We start from the raw sequence: 21,019 nt of genomic DNA on the forward strand, positions 1-21,019 counted from the left end.
TCTCTTTTATATAGACCTTAGTGGTCCCCTAATACTGTATCTGAAGTCTCTTTTATATAGACCTTAGTGGTACCCTAATACTGTATCTGAAGTCTCTTTCCCGAAATTCAGCCTTGGTGCAGAATTACAGCCACTAGAGCAAATCCCACAATGAGCTTTTCTCAGGATTTGCCATTTCTGTGACTGTAGCTTTAAATGAGAGGGGGGGAGGGAGGGGGCAAGGTGGAGAGGGGGGAGGGGGGTGGCCTTGACCAACTGCCATGCTTTTCTTGTTTGCAAGACATGATGTCTCTCTCTTTCTCATGGGCGGGCCAAATTCTCTGGGTGGGCAAAGCAGAGAAAGGGGAGGTAACCTTTCCCCTTATGATGTCATAAAGGGAAGATTCCAGATCGGCCCATCTGAGCTTTCATTTTCTCAAAGGCAGAGCAGGATACCAAGGGCTCGGTTTACACCTATCACCATTTCTAGTCATCGGGGGACCATAGGCAGGCTGGGGGAACTCACATTAATGTTAAAAAAATTCATAAAGTGAAATTTTCATGCCATGGGACCTTTAACAGGACAGGGAATTGTTTTCAGGTAGGAGGGATACTAATATGACTTCATGCACAGATTTCTTTATTGTCATTTAATATCCTCATTCTCACATGAGCATTAATTTACAGATGAAAACCAACCCTAGCCATCAGTCAACCAGGGTGTGATTGTTATGATGGATAATAATCCTAACATGAAACTCTCTCTGTCTATCTTTTAGTTATGGGATACTCCTTTGGTCCATTGCCACAGGGAAACAACCATATGAAAGTAAGTGACTATTGTGTCTTTAGCAGTCTCTCCAGGATTTCGTGGCCTTTTTTTGAGATTGTTGCGGCCCAAAATGCCTGATTTTGTTTGATAGTTGCGATGTCTTCTGTAATTTGTTGCAATAAAATTGCGTGTGACAGTGAAAATTGCTAAAATAATGTTGTAATTTTTTCTTATTTTGGGGGGGGAATAAAATGACTCTGGGCTGAGTTATTCTAGTAACCAACATGGCTCAGGATGCTGCAAATGTTGGTATAATATGAAAATGTCTGGTGGATTTCAGACAAAAAATAATAATTTATTGAATGAATCAAATTTGAACATATGTGTCAGTGGCTTGTTGATCTTTTCATTGTTAGTTCATTTCCTAGCTCAACCGCCACTTGTTGCCTATATCAACAGAAGATCAGATACTGTTCGAGTCACAAGGCAAGGCAAAGCAAGGCAACTTTATTTATATCGCACATTTCAGCACAGGGCAACTCAAAGTGCTTTACATAAAACATTAAACATTAACAAGCAAAGAGCAAGATAGGAAATAAAAAAAATAAAAAATATTGACGAATACAAATATAATACAAGATAAAATACAAGAATACAATTCACAGTTCAGTATAAAATTAATACGAAATAAAATACAAGAATAAAATTAAGAGTTCAATATAAAAATTAAGAATAGGCAACATCAAAAATAAAGGTCTTCAGCCTTAATTTAAAAGTGCTGAGAGTCACGGCTGACCTGCAACTTTCTGGAAGTTTGTTCCAAATATATGGAGCGTAAAAACTGACTGACTAACTGAACGCTGCTTCCCCCGTTTAGTTCTGACTCTGGGGACAACAAGCAGACCTGTCCCAGACCACCTGAGAGGTCTGGGTGGTTCATAGTGTAATAACAGATCAGAAATATATTTTGGCCCTCAGCCATTTAGGGAATTATATACCAGCAGAAGAATTTTGAAGTCTATTCTTTGAGGCACAGGAAGCCAATGTAAAGACTTGAGAACTGGAGTAATGTGATCCACTTTCTTGGTCTTAGTTAGAACTCGGAAAGCAGCATTTTGAATCAGCTGCAGCTGTCTAATTGATTTTTTTAGGGAGACCTGTAAAGACTCCGTTACAGTAGTCAAGTCTACTGAAGATAAAAGCATGGACAAGTTTTTCCAAGTCCTGCTGAGACATAAGTCCTTTAATCCTTGATATATTCTTAAACTGGTAATAGGCTGATTTTGTTATTGTCTTAAAGCGGCTGTTGAAATTCAGGTCTGAGTCCATGACTACATCAAGATTTGTCTTGGTGTAGTCTGTTGTTTTCAACATTGTCGCTTGAATCTGAGTGCTGACCTTTAATCGTTTGTCCTTTGCTCCAAAAACTAATACATCAGTTTTTCCTTCATTTAATTTAAGACAATTTTGGCACATCCAGTTGTTGATTTGTTCAATGCACCTCGTTAATTTCGGAATTGGGCTATAGTCTGCTGGTGTTAAAGTTATATAAAGTTGTGTATCGTCGGCATAGCTATGGTGACTTATTGTATTGTTTACCATAATACGAGCTAGAGGAAACATGTAGATGTTGAACAGAAGAGGTCCCAGAACTGAGCCTTGGGGAACTCTGCACGTAAGTTTTGTATGCTCAGATACGTAATTGCCAATAGACACAAAGTCGTCTCTATTCTTTAAGTAGGATTCAAACCAGTTTAGAACTGAGCTAGAAATGCCAACCCAGTTTTTCAATCGGTCTAGTAATATGTCATGGTCAACCGTGTCGAATGCAGCACTGAGATCAAGCAACACCAAGACTGAGGTTTTGCCACTATCTGTGTTTAAGTGGATGTCATTAAAGACTTTAACAAGAACCGTCTCAGTGCTGTGGTGTGGTCCAAAACCCATATTGTGTCATATTGGGACCTGTTTTTACTGGACACTGTGACATAATAATAATAATAATAATGAATTATTATTGTTTCTGGTAATAATCTCAGAGAAGAAGGACCGCCTTGCATTCCTCAGTTCCAAATTATAAATGCGAAGTCTCTCTTCATAGGTGTCATAATGGACCTGGATAGTAGTTTTTCACCACCTGCGTTCTGCTTTTCGACACTCTTTTTTTTGGATCTTACAAGCGTGGTATTTCTCCAAGGAGATCTTTTCTCATCAGAGACAGTTTTTACCTTAATGCATAGTTATTACTTTATTACTTTTGCAAACCTGATTTTAGCGATGGAATAGGATAAATGACGACAGGCTCAGCTCAGTTGTAGCCTAAAGTCAACAGCCTATCTGCGATTCCCTGAACGAGGTTCAGTCTGCGCAGATAACTTTGGGGAACATTTGTCAGAGTATGGCTACTTTCAACCACTGAAAAGGTATGGCTAATGGAGTAAAAATTAACTCTAATCGAATGAACACGTTAAGTAGGCTACAGGTGTAGTATTTTTGGAACCAATCTGTGATTCCCTGATCACAATGATGGCAATCATATCTGAATTAGCCTAGCTTATTCACCACGGAGTCCAATTTTGTTGTGCAACGTTAGGCAAAATTGCTAACTGTAGGCAAATGTAGCTTAGGAGTAGCCTACAACGAGTTTTTAAAGTGTGCTATTAATAGCCTGCTGTAACGGATTGAGCACCGCTAAAAGTAGCCTAGCGCTGCTGCTGCAGTATATATATATATATATATAGTAGGACTACTGTGTTTTGTTTTCTCTTTTATTTGAAGATTATTTTCCAGTTGATTACAAAATGTTTTGTATGTGATTGTCAGTGATAGATAGATAGAGGGAGAGAGGAGGATGGAGAGAGAGAGAGCAGGATGGAGAGAGAGTGGACAAAGAGAGGGACCTGGAAGAACCAGGTGAGAAAGTGGACATATATTGTATGGGCAAAAACACTTAAAACACTTAAAATATTCCATTCACATTATATTTACATATGCATTTCATGGAGGACTAGGCTCTTAAGAAAAAGAGATGTTGGATTTTCCCCATCTGGTTCAGAGGCAGGCCCCCCCCCACCAGTCCGACGCCCCTGGGTATGTGCTGCAATAATCATGCTGTGTAGTTGCCATCTTTTTCACAGCAGACTTGAATCTGTTGATAGTTTGTCATAACTGCACATCTCAATCTGTCTATTTCTTTCCCCAAAACTCACCAGAAGTCATGATTTAAGGGTTTAAAAAAAAAAGTCTTATGGGGGCATGCCCCCAGACCCCCCCCCCCCCCCCCTAGCTTAACTGCTATCAACTTCTCTTCGCACCCCCAAAGGTCAGATCCTAGAATCGCCCCTGCCTTAATGGGAGCAATGGCATCAATAACATTTGTAATTTTACAATTAAAATTGTCTACAAGCTCAGTGACTGAGACCCCAGAAAGGGCGGGTGTGGAGGTGAAAAGCTCAATGAATGTTTCAATAAAGGAGTCAAATTGTGAATACAATAAAATGTCCAGAAACCAGTTAGCAGCAATAAAAATAAATGTAGTAAATAAACACATTCACTCGAACTCACACAAATGCACACCTCACATACACACAGCTATACAGTTCATGTAGCATGATCACACTGCTGCTGCTGTATGAACCATGCTTTTGATAGTTTTTTAAAGGTGGACATTTTAGTTAGAGTCTTTATATTTGTAGGAAGCCAGTTCCACAGACTGGCTCCTTTCACAGAAAAAACATTTTGGGCAAAAGATGTTTTACAAAATGTAACTTTACAGTCTCCACATACAGCAGCTCTTGTGGATCTGGAGGATTCCAGCCTGTTCACAAATTTACAAAGTGGCTCAGGTGCAAGTCCAGTCAAACATTTAAAAAACAACTTTATGTATTTAAGATTAACAAAATTAACAAAGTTTAAAATTTTATGTTTATTTAAAATGTAACAGTGATGGAATCGAATGGGCTTTTTATCTAAAATTTTTAGGGCACGGTTATAAAGCCTCTCAATAGGCTTTAGGGTAGTTTGGTTAGCCTGGGACCAAACAGTGGTGCAGTATGACAAGTGGGACAGGATCATAGTGTTCAGAAAGACGTGAGCACATTCAAATGTTAAACTGCTCCTGATCAACCGGAAACAGTTCATACTGACCTTCATTTTTCTTGAAATGTTTTTAATATGACTTTTAAAATTTAGCTGAGAATCTAAAATCACTCCTAAATATTTTTCTTCTTCTACCTGATCGATAAGTTCACCATTCATTTTAATGTTAAGATTTAGTTTTCCTCAGATTAAGTGTTAAACATGATTTGTTTAGCCAATCAAACACTTTCTCAAGACTTTTAGTCAATGTACTGCCGAAAACAACAGGGCTCTTGCCAGACACATAAACCACAGTGTCATCGGCATACATCTGAATGCCAACTTCAGGACATACTTCAGGCAACTCATTCACATACAGGCTGAAGAGAACAGGCCCCAGTATGGTTCCCTGCGGGATTCCGGTCTTAATTTCACACGGGGCAGATTTTGCGTGATCAATAACTACACATTGTTCTCGACCCTGTTAGTATGACTCGAACCATGATAATGCCTGGTGGGATGTATTATAAGATGATAGTTTTGAGATAAGACGGCTATGATTTACGGTGTCAAATGCCCTCTTTAAGTCCAGGAATACTGCACCCACGATCTTTCCTTTATCAAGCGGCTGCACAATATTTTCCAATAATGCGCAGATGGTGTTTCAGTGGAATGGTTCTGTCTGAAACCATACTGTTGAGGGTGTATATACTGATGTATTTCTAAATATTGAGTTAGTTGTTCTGAAACTATTTTTTCTAGTATTTTTGACATTACCGGAACTAGACTTATTGGTCGATAGTTACTAACGTCTGTGGTATTCCCGGACTTAAAGTTGGGTTTTACCAGTGACTTTTTCCAAGCATCTGGAAATATTCCAGTTTTAATAGAGACATTTATAATGTGGGTCAAAGGTTGAATAATAACGTACATATTTTTTGAGGAAAGTTGCGTCTATGTTATTGTAATACTGCATTTATTGTTCTTAACGGCTGCCTGTTCTTATTTTTATTTTTTCACTTTATATTCTGTTGCTTTGTTGTATATCTTTCTGCTTCTGTGTTGTGTCTTGTCTTGTGCTAAGTTCTGCATTGTGTTTTGCTTATGTTGTCTTCTTTTGTTTCTTTGTATTTTAAAAAGCCTCTTTAACATCAAAGGCAGGGGACTACTGATGAAAAATAGCCTTTTGGCTAATTCTGGCTTTTTTAACCCATGGTAAATCATGTGTTTTATTAATTTGCGCTGTCCCCTTTCATAAAATAAAGTGAACCGAACCTGGCCTGGGACACACATTCATATGGTTTGATAAACTACTTATTGGACTTTAACTTATCATTGCACTTACAATAACGAGCGTAGCTGTCCTCAATTTAGGTCATTGTTTACGTGTCATCTCTGTGTGTGTCTGTGTGTGTGTCTGTGTCTTTTTGTGTGTGTGTGTGTGTGTGTGTGTGTGTGTGTGTGTGTCTGTCTCGTCTTCATATCAGAAACAAGGAAATGAATTTGGTGACGTACGTGTGTTACGTCAACCCGTTCTCACTCCCGCTTGGTCAGTGGCTCCGTCGCATCCTCAGAGTCCGTAGTACACATACAAAGTTTGGCACGTGGGACTGCTGGGATTGGTTGAAACTCCGGTTATATGTAAAATTTGCGGTAAAGTTGCGGTGATTGGTCAAAATTTCGAGTCGCACCGAATTCACGGTGATTGGTTGAATTTGCGTGAATTGTTTGTGATCGCGACATCGCATAATCCTGGAGGGACTGATTTAGCTTCTCTCACTATCACTGCTCAGAACATCTTTATTTTAGAGTTTTTTCATTAGAGTGTTTTGTTTGCATACTTAATGTGGTGCAAGAACGGCAGGACTCTGTAAGTGTCGATGGCACTGCCTGACAGTGAACATGACTGTGGTGCTGCAGTAATATGTGAAATAAATAATTACAGTGCTTTACTTTTTGTATATGTACAAACAGTTCTTTAGGACAGCATGTCATCTGCTACTGCTACTCAGTTCTAGGCCTGATCTAAACGCAATTTTTTTAGGTAATCACAGTTTCTTTGTTTAACCGTAATTAATTGCTGACATAAGCTAAGGTCCTAAGGTCCATAACTGTTGATGGTAATTGTCAATTTTATATTAATTTAAGAACAAAGTACAATTTTTATTTTGTGATTATAAAGAGGCGGGGTTTACTTTATAGACTCGTTACTCGTAATATTATCTGGGTCACATGACATTGATGTATCATGGGATTCATTTGTTCAAAAGTGATACATAAATAAATACATTTGACTAAAAGAGACAGTTATTTTGTTAATCATAATTATATCTGCGACAATTAATTGTACAGTTAAATTTGGAATTGTTACAGCTTTGGAGTTGTCTCTGCCACCTGCTCCACTCTGACAGCCTTTTTAATTCTTCCTCCAATGTAGATGCAAAGCCTGCCTTAGTGATGCTTCGCATCCCGGAGGGGGACCGGCCAAAGCTGGATGATATCAAGGGCGATGCTGCCGGGTTGAGAGAGTTGACAGGACTGATGAAGAGATGCTGGGATCATAAACCTGAACGAAGGCCCAGAGCCCTTGGTGAGGAAACTACTTCATTTACCTCTGAAACTCTGAATTAACACAGAAAAATAGCTTGTGATGCCGGGCTCTAACGTTCCATTATTTACTCTACGTGATCTACAACAGAGTTTACAACTGAGACAGAACAATTGTTCAAGATGCACAAACATGAACTCAATAAAGCTGTCTATGAAGTGCTGAAGAAACTGGTGAGGAACAAATCTCTTCATAAACACTCAAGTCACGCTGAGACACTATAACATTTTGACACAATGCAGCAAATCATTGTTTTAATCATTGTGTAACTGACTCTTTCTCTTTCCAGGACCAAAAGGAAGAAGAAGACATGGCAGCAGGAGAGCAGGTTCAGAGGGATCAAATCCCTGGGGCTCCAGGTCTGTATTTATAAACTACTGTTGCCTGGGTCCAGACCTTTGAATCTGTCTGACACCAAGTTTACTGATTAATCGTCTGACATTGTGACATAAAACAGCGGTTTCTCAGTTAAAAAAACATTGAGCCAATGACTAACGATCATCCAATCAGCGCCATGGGCGGGACTAACGCTGGTTTTAAGCGTTTTTTGACATCATACTTGTTTTTACTTTCACTCCAGTGGTGTACTGGCCAGAACATCGGTCAAGTTTTACCGTCCGGCTGTCTGTCTTTACTGTTTACTTTGCTGCATACTCTGGCCAATCACAACCAAGTTAGTTAAAGTTGTGTTTACCCCATAGGCTCCGCCATAGCTAAATAGTGTTTAAGCGGAATGACTCGTTTCACAAAAAGAATTTATACAATTCGGTCCGATAACATTTTGGAAAGTCCAGAAGAGTGGTGATCCTTCTGGACTTTCACTGCATAAAAAGTGGGATTTTCATCCCCGTAAACGCCCGTATATCTCCCTAATTTTCGGCAGTTAAAGTCCATGTACAGGCTGTGAACGTTGCATTTGTCTCTGCCACATATTGTCAGAAATTAACCATGACGTATGTGGAGAGCTCCCACGGAGGTGCTAATGGCTCTAATAAGCATATGAATAGCAGCAACAGAGAGTGTCTGGCCTGGCCTGTCCAAAGACAGTCATTGTACTTCTCAAGAGTTAACAAACAATACAGACTAGCTCGCCGTTTCATTAATAATCATATACTTACGTTTTCTGTGGGCGCATCTTTACGGAGCCCCGGAGCTGACGTGGAGGAAAAAAATTAAAACGCTCCGCACATCTTGAACAACTCCTGTGTGTTTCCGTTTTAGGTGTCTGGTTGTACTCCCGTGATAAGCAAGTGAAGTTTGACAGAGTGTACAGACAATTCTTTTACCAGTTGGCCTGAAATACTACCATATTTTGGAAGCTTTTGCTCTCACTATCGGAGTCATCTCCCCCCACTATTTTTCAAATCAAAGCAGTGAAGGTGGGGGTAGGGGCAGAATGATAGAGAAAGATAAAGAGGAAGCAGATTAACCAGCAGGGCGCGAACAGCGCACACACTGGTTTGGAGTTTTAATGGAATACTGGGAAAGTTTAATAACAATAGGACAATTGAAGATTATGAGGCCATTTCAGCAGAGCCAACAGCTTCATATGCCATGGACATGTGAATATGGTGCTGAATTTGCCAGTATGTTAAGAAGACAAATGGTTGGGACTTTGTCATGCAATGACACAGCTGATATGCTTTATGTGAAGCACAGTGTTTTGGTGTCAGCAGAAAAACTTCTCTTAGAAAACTGTACAGTGGTGCCTCTGTCTCTATTCCACCAGACAATCTTGGATGAGCAAGACCAAAGAAAGGTCACTGTAGTCATACCACTGTTCACAGTGGTTGAGCTCTGAGCCTGATAAAAACTAATTGTTGAAATGAATTGTTTTGTGTATCTTTTTTACATAACATTGGCCATTGCTAATGACATACACAGTAATTAATCTAGCATACTTTCATTAAATAAATCAATTCAAGCTAAAATTTAAGAGGCTACAATTAGGCTATACTGAGCCTGATCTATTTATACCAGAGATTTTCTTAAAATCAAACACAGGGCCGATTATCGGCCGTCGGACCGTCTGGCGAGGTCGGTGACTGGAGTCTGTTCAGTGTGTTCCGTGCCGTCGCCCGTCGGAGGAGCCGTCGGCCTTCATTTGGGCCGACCTGACTTGCTGTTTCGGTGAACTATTTTAGTCCAATATGAGATTGTATTCTGAACAAGCCGCCATGACAGTCTGGCTTTGAATTTCTGGATATAACAAACCCATGTGACGCGTTTTCATTTTTTGGGCAACAATACATTAGCGCCGCCTGCTGTTATGGAGACCTAAGTCTCATCTCTTTGGTGTGTTCTGTGGCACTTTTTGGACCGACTCCGGGAGACTGATCAGTCTGACTGGCTTTTCTGCCGACGGTCGGCCGTCTGGTTGGTGTGTAACCTCTCTTAGAAAATTGTCACCTGGGGTAAAACTCCCCCTGCTGCTGTTAGCAATACTGATTTGCATTTGTATAGCTCACAGCATTTTCATTTACATGTTAAAGCCTCCCCTAGAATTAGGGGGAGGGGAGGGGGAGTCATGGGGGGACAACTGCCAAGCTAGGCCCACGTCAATTTCCAACAATTAACGTCAGTTTTCGGTGTTGCCTGTAAATTGCCGTTTACAGTCATAAACCTGGGTGTCTCAGGCTCTGCACTCTCTCTGCTCACATCTTACCTCAAAGACCGCATCAAAATTTGGTCCGACCAAAAGAGGTAGTCAAGCTGAACCATGGTCTGGTTAGTTTCTAGTGTGAAATCATTCTTTGGATGGTTTGGACTTTTAGACCAAATCCAGGAAGCTCTGACAGGATATCTTTGTGTTATAAGAACGGGGAAGCTCCTTTAAGGAACAGCTCAGAGCTGAGTGTGTACATGACGGAGACGGTGTGAGCTCTCAGAGCAGACAGCTGTCGGCTATCAAAGCAGAGAATCCATCAGCAGTTTACCTGTTAAGTGGTAGTAAATGTACAGCGTAGGTTTCAGTTTGTCTCTGAATAAATGCTGCATCTGTAAAGTTCCCGTGTCTCGCTTCTCAACAACACAAAAAAACAGAAAGAGGAGAGCAGCAGTCAGCTGAAAAACCTCCGACACAGAGAGAGGAGACGAGAGGACGTGGAAGGCTGTCTACAAACCAGACACAGAGAGAGGAGACGAGAGGACGTGGAAGGCCGTCTACAAACCAGACACAGAGAGAGGAGACGAGAGGATGGGGAAGCCCGTCTACAGACCAGACAAAGAGAGAGGAGACGAGAGGATGGGGAAGCCCGTCTACAGACCAGACAAAGAGAGAAGAGACGAGAGGTCAAGGTAAACTTTATTATCCACAAGTAGGAAATTCATGTGGTCACCATTACACATTCATTAAAGGTCAATTTATTGTCTATTTCATCCCCGAAATATGTGTATGTTGTGACCCACTCTACCACTACACCATTAATATTTGAGGGTGAAACTATAATTCCCTTTTTATTAAAATCTATGGTCATCTCCTTTGTTTTCATTGCATTTACCACAAGGAAATTATCTGAACACCATTTAATAAAACCCTGCACCTCCCTCTCAAAACCCTCTAGGGATGCAGTATTAGACTTTACAAAACCCACTAATGCTGTCATCAGCATATTTAAAGTAAGTGTGGTCTGAGGAGGTTGCTTGGCAGTTATTGGTGTATAAGGTGTATAGAATAGGGGACAGAACGCACCCTTGTGGTGCCTCTGTTTATGGCTTTTAACAATGAGACACATGAGTTGAATTTGGCTTGTTGACTACGGTTCGTCAAAAAGTCAAAAATCCACAAAACTAATCTTGGGTTAACCCAGAGGTGTAACAATTTTTTTTTACCATCAGGTGGGGTTGGATTGTGTTGAAGGCACTGCTGAAGTCTCTGTTCAAGGTGCTCATATAAGTTGTTTATCAGGGTCAGCAGTGCATCTTCAACCCCTCTCTCTGCACGATATGCAAATTGGTTTGGGTCTAGGGATGGTGTGACCTCACACCACCATTACTTTTTTATTATTTTTTTCAAACTATTTCATTGCTGTAGATGTTAGGGCAACAGGGTGCAGGTCATTAAGTTCCCTAGGTTTATTGTTTTTGGGTATGGGCATGATCAGAGATTTTTTCCATAGACAAGGAAGTACACCAGTGTCTATTGACAGCTGAAACAGCCTTTGAAAGGATTGTGCCAACTGATCTGCACACTCTCTTAATGTCCTGCTCCTAATACCATCAGGCCCACTAGCTTTACGGGGATTCAGATGTCTAAAGTAAGACTTAACATTGTCTATAGAAATGTCAATGTCCCCACACTTACTACTGATTTCTTCATAAACCAATTCCTGTTCAGCTGTAAAATCATGAATATCAAATCTACAATAAAGATCATTCAAATCATTGGCGATTTCAAGTTTGTTTTCCACTGCCATGAGATGTTTTTTAGGCTTGTATCCTGTGATTGCCTCAACCCCCTGCCATGCTCTCCTAGCATCATTTCTAAAAAAGTTCTCTAATTTACGTTTATATGCCACTTTACAGTCCCTGATCATTTTTTTTGTTTTTCTGCGCAGTCCATTTCTCTTCTCTATTTCCACCCGATTTGAACAGTCACTTTTTTTGGTTAAGAAGTTGTTTTAGTTTTGGGGTTACCCAGGGCTTGGGACAGGTGACATATTGCTGGTATGTGGTTAGGTGCTCTTTTAGGCTACATAAATTGAAGTCTCCCATCACAAAGTTAGCAGAATCTGGAGCCTCTGACTCCGCCTGAGCTACAAGTTCATGGACCGTAGATGCAACAGCTTGTGTATCGGCAAAAGGTGCAATATACACAACAAAAAGTCTAGTAGTTTTGGTTGCGGTCCATCCTTACCAGCGTGAAACCCTCCATGCCTGCAGAATCAGGGTCCATCCCCGTAAGCCAACTCTCTGTCAAGCAGATAAGGCAAGATTACCGGTAGTCCAAGAGGTACTGAGTGCAGGAACGCAACTCATCCACTTTGTTCCGTAGGCTTTGGACATTACCGAGCATGACAGATGGAAGAGATTGTCTATAGGGTTGCCTTTTAATCCGCTCCCGGATTCCTCCTTTCCTCCCGCGTTTCCTTGTTTTGGCGTTGTTGCCTCTGACACATTCGGGTGGTAACAGCGACGTGTCTTCGAAAAAAGGACGGTCTAAGAGCCATTTTCATTGGTTTGGGTGTAGGACACAAATTGTCCACTGGTGGCACTGGTGGGCATATGAGTGAAGTATATATAGGTAGGAACCTTCAACAGGTAACGGGGTGCTGTTATGCAAAGGAGCACAAACTGTTTTTGACCGCATCAAATTGTTACAATGCGCAACGCTCATGTGAATGATGAAATGTTTGGAGCTTGAGCTTGATGGACACATGGTTTCTTGTACGTTGATATGAAGAACTTTGTGATCAATAAATGCCCAGCAAAATGCAACGATGACTTGTGGAGTCTGTGAGATCAACAGGAGACTATTGAGCGGTGTCAGGTACAAGAGAGCGCGTCAGCTAGTTTACTAGCCATAGACTGTTTGTTTGTTTGTTTGTTTGTTTGTTTGATTGTTTAAGTCCGCATAGCAGCCCCTCAGTGGAATTAAGTTTTAGGCTTAGCCATTATATAAGTCAAAAACTTTGCTCAAACAATGGAAACTGGAGGAGTTTCATCTCGGCGGCGTTTGATGTCGGAAGCGGCTGGAAATGACAGCTTTTTACCGAGTCAGCTGTAGCATCCAGCTGATCAGCGAGAGGCCGGGCGGCAGATGGTGTACGGTGTAGCGGTGTGTACCACGTTTCAACCATCGGATCAAGATCCCATTCAACTGCGCCAGGAAAGGAGCTGCACTTCAAATACCGGACAGCGGAGTTGTTCACAGGGGTTGGCAGGGCTCAAACGCAAGGTATGCGCTACACTATCAATGGCCATTTTTGTTTGTGTGCACACTAGTCATAAATCCAATGCATTGGTGGTCAAAGACAAATTACAATTGATTTTGTGAACTACTGGATTTAACTGAACAACGGATACGCGTGAAATCGTGGACAGGCCTGTGTATGGAGCTAAATCAGGGCCAAATGTTTTGTTAATTTGAAAACAATATATATATATAGTTGAAAAACTAAAGCTTGAAAGTGAAAATTTAAGTTTTAGTCTAAAACTTGAAAAATAAAACTATGTATTCAAACTAAAAATAAGTGTACCAATTTTTCTTTCAGTTTGAATAAAATTTCGATTAAATTCTGGAATTATTTTTTAATAAATTATTAATTTTTATTTTTCACTTTTATATTTCTTTTCAGTTCCACATTTCATGTTTTCAGATTCAAAACTTATTTTTTTTACAGCTTCAAATCTTTTTTTTTTCAGTTTCAGATCTGTTTTTTTCAGTTTCAGACTTTTGGCCCTGATTTTGCGTAGGCGGCGTGGCTTCAACTGAGAGGGGCGTGGAATTATGAGTGACAGCCTAACAAAGAAAGCAGAAGACTCTCCTCAGTCATGTTGCCTTCAGGAAATTGTGTTACTGCTAGAACTATGACTGAGGAGAGTCTTCTGCCTTCTTTGTTAGGCTGTCACTCATAATTCCACGCCCCTCTGAGTTGAAGCCACGCCCCCTGCACAAAATCAGGGCCAAAAGTCTGAAACTGAAAAAAAAGATTTGAAACCGTAAAAAAAAATATGTTTTGAATATGAAAACATGAAATGTGGAACTGAAAACAAATATAAAAGTGAAAAATGAAAATTAATATTTTTTTTCAAAATAATTCCAGAATTTAATCTAAATTTTATTCAAACTGAAAGAAAAAATGGTACACTTATTTTTAGTTTGAATACATGGTTTTATTTTTCAAGTTTTAGACCAAAACTTAAATTTTCAATTTCAAGCTTTAGTTTTTCAACTATATATATCTTTTTCAAATTAACAAAACATTTGGCCCTGATTTAGCTCCATACCCGAGGCTATTGCGCAATCGGCTGAAACATTAGCGCGAATGACTGTGATACACAAGGAGAAAAAAGGGAAAAACGTGTTGTGAAATTAACTGCTAAAGCACATATTGAAAAGTTGGAAAGGTTACAGAGTGACAGGAAAGCTAAACTAAATAAGGCTAGTAATTTGAGGAAAAAGCTACAAGAGCTTCAACAAGAAGGTGATAATAAAACAGAGTTAAAATGTGCTCTTGATGCTTTGGTAAATGTGTGTGTTGAAGCAAAAGGTATTCATGGTTCTTTAATGGGTTTGCTACCTGATGATGAAAGGGAAAGGCATAACATATGGTTCAAAGCAAAAATGTTATGTAATAATGATCTTATTTCCAATGAGAAAATGTGGGTAACAAGTTCTGAACAGCATGGAAATAAGGTTGACAGTAATGATGAAGTTGATGATGATGATGATAAAATAAATCCAGAGGACAGTGTTTCAAATGTTTCAAGCAAGCACACTAACAAAAAGAGTGTGTGCAGTGGAAAAGTACTGATTCCACTGCCAGAGTCAAGGAAGAGGCAGACAGAGCTGCACTGCTTGTTCGCGTGGAAGCTTTAAAGAAAATACAGGTTTTGGAAGAGCAACAGCAAAAGCTAAAAAGGCAAAGGGAAAAGCTGGAGCTGGAAGCTTTGCTAGAAGCATCCACTGCTAAATTAACAGTTTTGCAGGCCTCAGAAGTACAAAGTGTTTCAAGGACATCATCAAACGCTATGAATTCCTACCTAAAAAAGGCACAAAGAAAAGAAGCAAGTGAGCTGAATGCAATGGCAAAGGAATACCAGCCAGTTCAGCAGAACAAACCACAATCAGGTAAAGATTGGTCATTGCCAGCAACTAACCCAACACCAAATGTTAAGGAGCCACAGGAGGCAAGTTGGCAACAAACAACTCAACCAAGGGAGTGGACTGAACCACAAAACTGGGTTTATCCTCACGATTCACAACAGTACAGTTACATGGATCCACAGTTACAACCCTCAGCCAGCAAATAAAAGGCATCCTACTCGGCATAACCTGCAGCTAGAGGATGAAAATCAGCCATATCTTTTCAATGCTCAACCAGTGGAGGACAAACATCTTGGAGATATTTGCACCATTATGCAAAGGCAAAATGAAATTACAAATGCCCTTGTTCAACAGCAGCGTTTAATGGTATTGCCTGCCAGAGATATTCCTCTGTTTGATGGGGATCTTCTTCAATATGTCTCATTTAAATGAGCATTCGAACAAAGTGTGGAGGAAAAGGTCAGCACTGCTGACTGCTTGTATTACCTGGAGCAGTTTACTAGAGGGCAGCCAAGGGAGCTGGATCATAGTTTCCAACATGCTGAACCTGCGGAAGGTTATGCTCATGCAAAAAGGTTGTTGCATGAACATTTTGGAAATTAATATAAAATTGCTGCTGCATACATGGAAAAGGCTTTGGCTTGGCAATCAATAAAATCAGAAGATGTGAATGCATTACAAGCCTACTCTCTGTTCCTGCGTTCATATTGTAATGTCATGGAGAAGTTACAGTACATGCAAGAGTTGGATATGACGAGCAACATCAGAGCAATGATGTCCAAGTTGCCATTTAGGTTAAGAGAGCGATGGAGAACTGTTGCACATGACATTCTGGAAAAATCCAACCACAGAGCTCTGTTTAAGGATTTGGTTGCATTCATTGAAAAACATGTCGAAGTCCTCTCAGACCCTTTATTTGGCAACATTCAAGAAACGTCATCAGGGAATTCTGGATCAAGGGTTGTTAACAGGTTAAAAACACAGATATGGAATAGAGCTAAGGGAAATAGCTTTGCAACCGCTGTTGCACCTGTGTCATCAAATGAGAGCCACAGAGACTTAAAGGCGGTCTCATATGTCTCTACAGTAAAGTCTACTTGTGTGTGTTGTTCTCAAGATCATTCTTTGGTAGACTGTCAAAGGTTCGAAAGAAAGAAGCATCGAGATAAACTACACTTTCTGAGGGAGAAGGAGCTCTGCTTCGGTTGCTTATGTGCAGGGCATAGTAGTCGTGACTGCAGTGAGCGTCTGACCTGTAGGAGTTGTGGTCAGAACCATCCTAGTGTGCTTCATATCGACAGGATAAATGAAGTTAACACAGACAAGGAACACTCCAAAGAAAAGGTCACTTACAACATCACAGCATCTCATAAAACCTGTGGTCATACAGGGGCCGGTAGGGATCGCTGCCTTCTTTCCATCTTGCCAGTCCAAGTCAAGTCCATCAAAGGAGACCGGATAATTAACACCTATGCATTTTTGGACCCTGGCAGTACTGCCACCTTCTGTTCAGAACATCTCATGAAAAGACTCAATCTGCCTGGTAGAAGAACGCACTTTTTGCTGCAAACCATGGTACAGGAAAAGGTTGTGCCGGCATATGAATGTTCAGACTTGGAAGTGTCTGGGTTGGAGAGCAACCTCTTCTATAATCTACCAGAAGTCCTCACCCAAGAGAAAATGCCTGTCAGTATAGATAACATTGTGACCAAAGGAGATTTGGCAAAATGGCCATATGTGTCAAATGTTCATATCCCCAGCATTAAGGCTAATGTGGACCTGTTGATTGGAAGCAACACACCGAAGATGTTGGAACCTTGGGAGGTCATTAACAGCAGAGGGGACGGACCATATGCTATAAGGACGGCATTGGGTTGGGTTATTAATGGACCTTTAAACGGTAACGACTGCAACATCTCTTCAGCAGTAACTGTCAACAGGATTTCCGTGTCAAAATTGGGGGAATTGCTGAATCAGCAGTATAATCATGAGTTCAATGAGAGAGCAACAGAAGAGAGAGGTCTATCAAGAGAGGACATCAAGTTCATGGAAATTGTGGAAAATTCTGTAACACTTGTAGAGGGTCACTACAGCTTGAAATTGCCCTTTAGAAAGGAAAACGTTTCTCTGCCCAACAATTTCTCTGTAGTGAAGCAAAGGCTATTTAGCCTGAAGAGGAAGTTCCTGAACAATAAGCAGTTTTATGAGGAGTACATAACATGTCTTAACGATATGATAATCAAAGGCTACGCAGAGCGAGTACCTACACGGCAGTTGGATCGTAACAGTGGCAAGGTGTGGTACATCCCTCACCACGGTGTATATCACCCAAAGAAGAGGACGCTAAGGGTCGTGTTTGACTGTGGAGCATCCTTCAAGGGAACATCATTGAACCATCAGCAGCTTTGCACTAAGGAAAACCGCAGACGACAATCAGTCAGGTTTTCCACCTGAAGTTGTTCAAGCTGTTAAGGAGAACTTTTACGTTGATAATTGTTTGAAGAGTATGGACTCTGACAAAGAAACTACTCCTTTGGTCAAACATCTAATTGCTCTTTGCCAGAAAGGAGGATTTATTCTGACCAAATGGATGAGTAACAGTCGCACAATGTTGCAAGCTATACCTGAGGAACATAGGGCAAAGGATCTGAGGGAACTGAGTCTTGACAGAGACAATCTTCCTGTTGAACGAGCTTTGGGTTTGCAATGGTGTGCTGAGACTGATTCCTTCCAGTTCAAAATGGAGCTTCCTCAAAAATCTTCCACCAGACGTGGAGTTCTGTTTATGATACCCTCGGATTTCTTGCACCGGTGGTGTTGCCTGCTAAAATCATTTTACAGGACCTTTGTAGAAGAAATTTTGGATGGGATGAAATCATACCTCAGGACATGTTGCATCAGTGGACTAAATGGTTGAAGGACTTGGATGTTTTGTCTAAGTTTAAGGTTGAGAGGTGCATTAAACCCAATGGCTTTGGAAAATCCAAAAAAGCCCAGCTTCATCATTTTTCGGATGCTAGTGAAGCAGGATATGGAACAGTCACTTACCTAAGGATGCAGAACGACAGAACGACGTCCATCTGGCATTCCTGACGGGTAAGGCCAGAGTTACACCTTTGAAGACGATCACCATTCCTCATCTAGAGCTGACTGCAGCTGTCCTTGCTATTCGTGTTGACCTGATGCTGAAGAGCGAATTAAGGCTCCAGTTGCAAGAGTCAGTCTTTTGGACTGATAGCATGTCGGTGCTGAAGTACATAAAAAATGAGGACAAACGTTTTCATGCCTTTGTGGCTAACAGGGTCACAACAATCAGGGAAGCCACCAAAACATCTCAATGGCGACATGTTGGATCAAAGGAAAACCCGGCAGATGATGCATCCAGAGGAGTGAGGGTTGGAGATTTCATGCAGTCTTAGGTGGATTGGTGGTCCAGAGTTTTTCCATGGACCAGAAGAGGACTGGCCGGCAAATGTTGTGAAAACTGCAATAGGAGCAGATGACTTGGACGTCAAGCAGGAAGCCATAGTGAATGTTGTTAAGGTGGACGATTCACCTGATGCCACCAATCGACTAATGGCCTACTTTTCAGATTGGAGGAAGCTGAAAGTAGCAGTGGCCTGGTTCCTCAAGATCAGAAAGACTCTTTTGGAGATGAGTCACAGGAGGCCTGTGCCAGTAGTCAATGTCACAATGTCACCAAAAGAAACAAGGGCAGCATTTGTTAACAGGGGATCTTTTGGAGGCCGAGCATGCTATTATTCAATATTGTCAGCAGGGTTCCAAATTAGCACCATTTACCAGTCAAATGCTGGTAAAATATGCAATTGGCTGGCAGATTTGCTTCACTCACCAGCCAAAAACCAATGGTAATCTTTTGAGTGGCTGGTAAAATTTGAACATTCAGTAGCCATTTGGCTGGTGGACGAAAAAGTTAATTTTGAACCCTGATTGTCAGCAACAACAATTTGCGGAGGAGATTTCTATGTTGGCATCTGGGAAACCCATAATGAGGCAGAGTGCTATCTACAGGTTGGACCCATATGTGGATAGTGGGATTCTGAGAGTTGGAGGACGGTTGACAAAAGGCTCCTTACCAGAGGAAATGAAAGAAAAACCATCATTGCCACCTGGATTGTTTGAATCGCATGATCTGTATGTAAAGAGAAGATGGAAGCAAGTTCAGTACATCTCTCATCAGCTTTTCTGGAAACGTTGGATACGAGAATACCTACCTTTGCTGCAGGAAAAGCAAAAATGGAATCAAAAAAACAGAAATCTAAAACCAGGAGATGTTATTGTCATAATGGATCCCTGTGCCCCACGGGGCTCCTGGCCGCTTGGAAGAGTGTTGCAGGCTTTCCAGGACAAAAATGGACTTGTCCGCTCAGTGCGGCTGCAGACAAAGTCTGGAGTAATTTCAAGGCCTGTGACTAAAATTTGCCTGCTACATGAGGGTACAGGTTAAGCAGTGCATTCAAAATGTGTGTTCTGAGAAATGATAACGGTGTCTAGTTGTCTTTTTGACCATGGCTCTTTACTTTATGAATGTTTGAATTGTTCTGCCTGTATGTCATTACAATTAGGGGCCGGTATGTAAGAGCCATTTTCATTGGTTTGGGTGTAGGACACAAATTGTCCACTGGTGGCACTGGTGGGCATATGAGTGAAGTCTATATAGGTAGGAACCTTCAACAGTTAACGGGGGGTGATGTTAAGCAAATAAGGTAAGCAAACTGTTTTTGACCGCATCAAATTGTTACAGTGCGCAACGCTCATGTGAATGATGAAATGTTTGGAGCTTGAGCTTGATGGACACATGGTTTCTTGTACGTTGATATGAAGAACTTTGTGATCAATAAATGCCCAGCAATATGCAACGATGACTTGTGGAGTCTGTGAGATCAACAGGAGACTATTGAGCCGTGATTTGTTTGTTTGATTGTTTAAGTCCGCATAGCAGCCCCTCAGTGGCTTTAAGTTTTAGGCTTAGCCATTATAAACGGGTTGAAGGGAGTCTGATATTTAACAGAAAGTCCCAGGTGTAGGTGATCTAAGCAGTCTGGTCAGTGTGTGTCTTAATGTTGTGGCCAGCGGCATGTTGGATAAGGTCAGCCAACAAAGTGATCAGGATCAGCAGGAAAATGACTTGGTTCGGCCTCTTGGTGAGGGGCAACATGTTACTGGTTTATGGATTAATTAATCCACGGTATTACAGTGTATAAAAACACACATTAAAACAAACAAACAAATACCGGTAGGAGACGTGCCGCTCACGAATGCGCCACAGGACAGGGAAGCCCATCTACAAACCAATCAGTTACAACTGTGGGGAGACACAGATCACTTATGTGATGACGACAGGACGTAGTTATGTCACGTAGAGTTCTTTAGTGTGCTTGCATAACTGCAGTGTGAAACCAAAAGTTACTGAATCAGATGCAGAAACATGAACCTTAGTCTGGACTATCAGGTGTGAAAGCCCCCTTAGAGAAGATCTGGGTCAGAACCCTCTCTGTACACCAACTCTCTCAGTTTTGTTATATACTCACATGGCTTTTCCTACCTCAGCTAAGCACCCAACTAGTTCTCTCTTTTCCCAGTCTGAAACACAGGTAAATGTAAATGGGCAGTATTTATATAGCGCTGTCCTAGTCTTAGTCTTTTCTAGTACAGTACCATTAAAACAGGCTACCAAACAAGGTGCCACCTGCTCATCAGATAAACATTCACACACACATTAACACTCTGATGGCACAACATCAGGAACAATGGGGGGTTCAGAGTCTTGCCCAAGGACACTTTGACATGGAAC

The 21,019-nt window shown here is 41.1% G+C and overlaps 1 protein-coding gene across 1 annotated transcript in view; it reads left to right on the top strand.

Moving 5' to 3' along the window:
* Positions 1 to 21,019, top strand: part of LOC116052983 (receptor-interacting serine/threonine-protein kinase 3-like) — a 28,034-nt gene that overhangs the window by 6,631 nt on the left and 384 nt on the right. The window contains exons 6-9 of the mRNA XM_031303835.1: positions 759 to 808; positions 7,266 to 7,418; positions 7,527 to 7,609; positions 7,726 to 7,795. Of these exons, the coding sequence (XP_031159695.1) occupies positions 759 to 808; positions 7,266 to 7,418; positions 7,527 to 7,609; positions 7,726 to 7,795 (356 nt within the window). The remainder of the gene's footprint in view (positions 1 to 758; positions 809 to 7,265; positions 7,419 to 7,526; positions 7,610 to 7,725; positions 7,796 to 21,019) is intronic.

This window comes from Sander lucioperca, chromosome 6 (assembly GCF_008315115.2).
Source record: "Sander lucioperca isolate FBNREF2018 chromosome 6, SLUC_FBN_1.2, whole genome shotgun sequence".
Taxonomy (NCBI): domain Eukaryota; kingdom Metazoa; phylum Chordata; class Actinopteri; order Perciformes; family Percidae; genus Sander; species Sander lucioperca.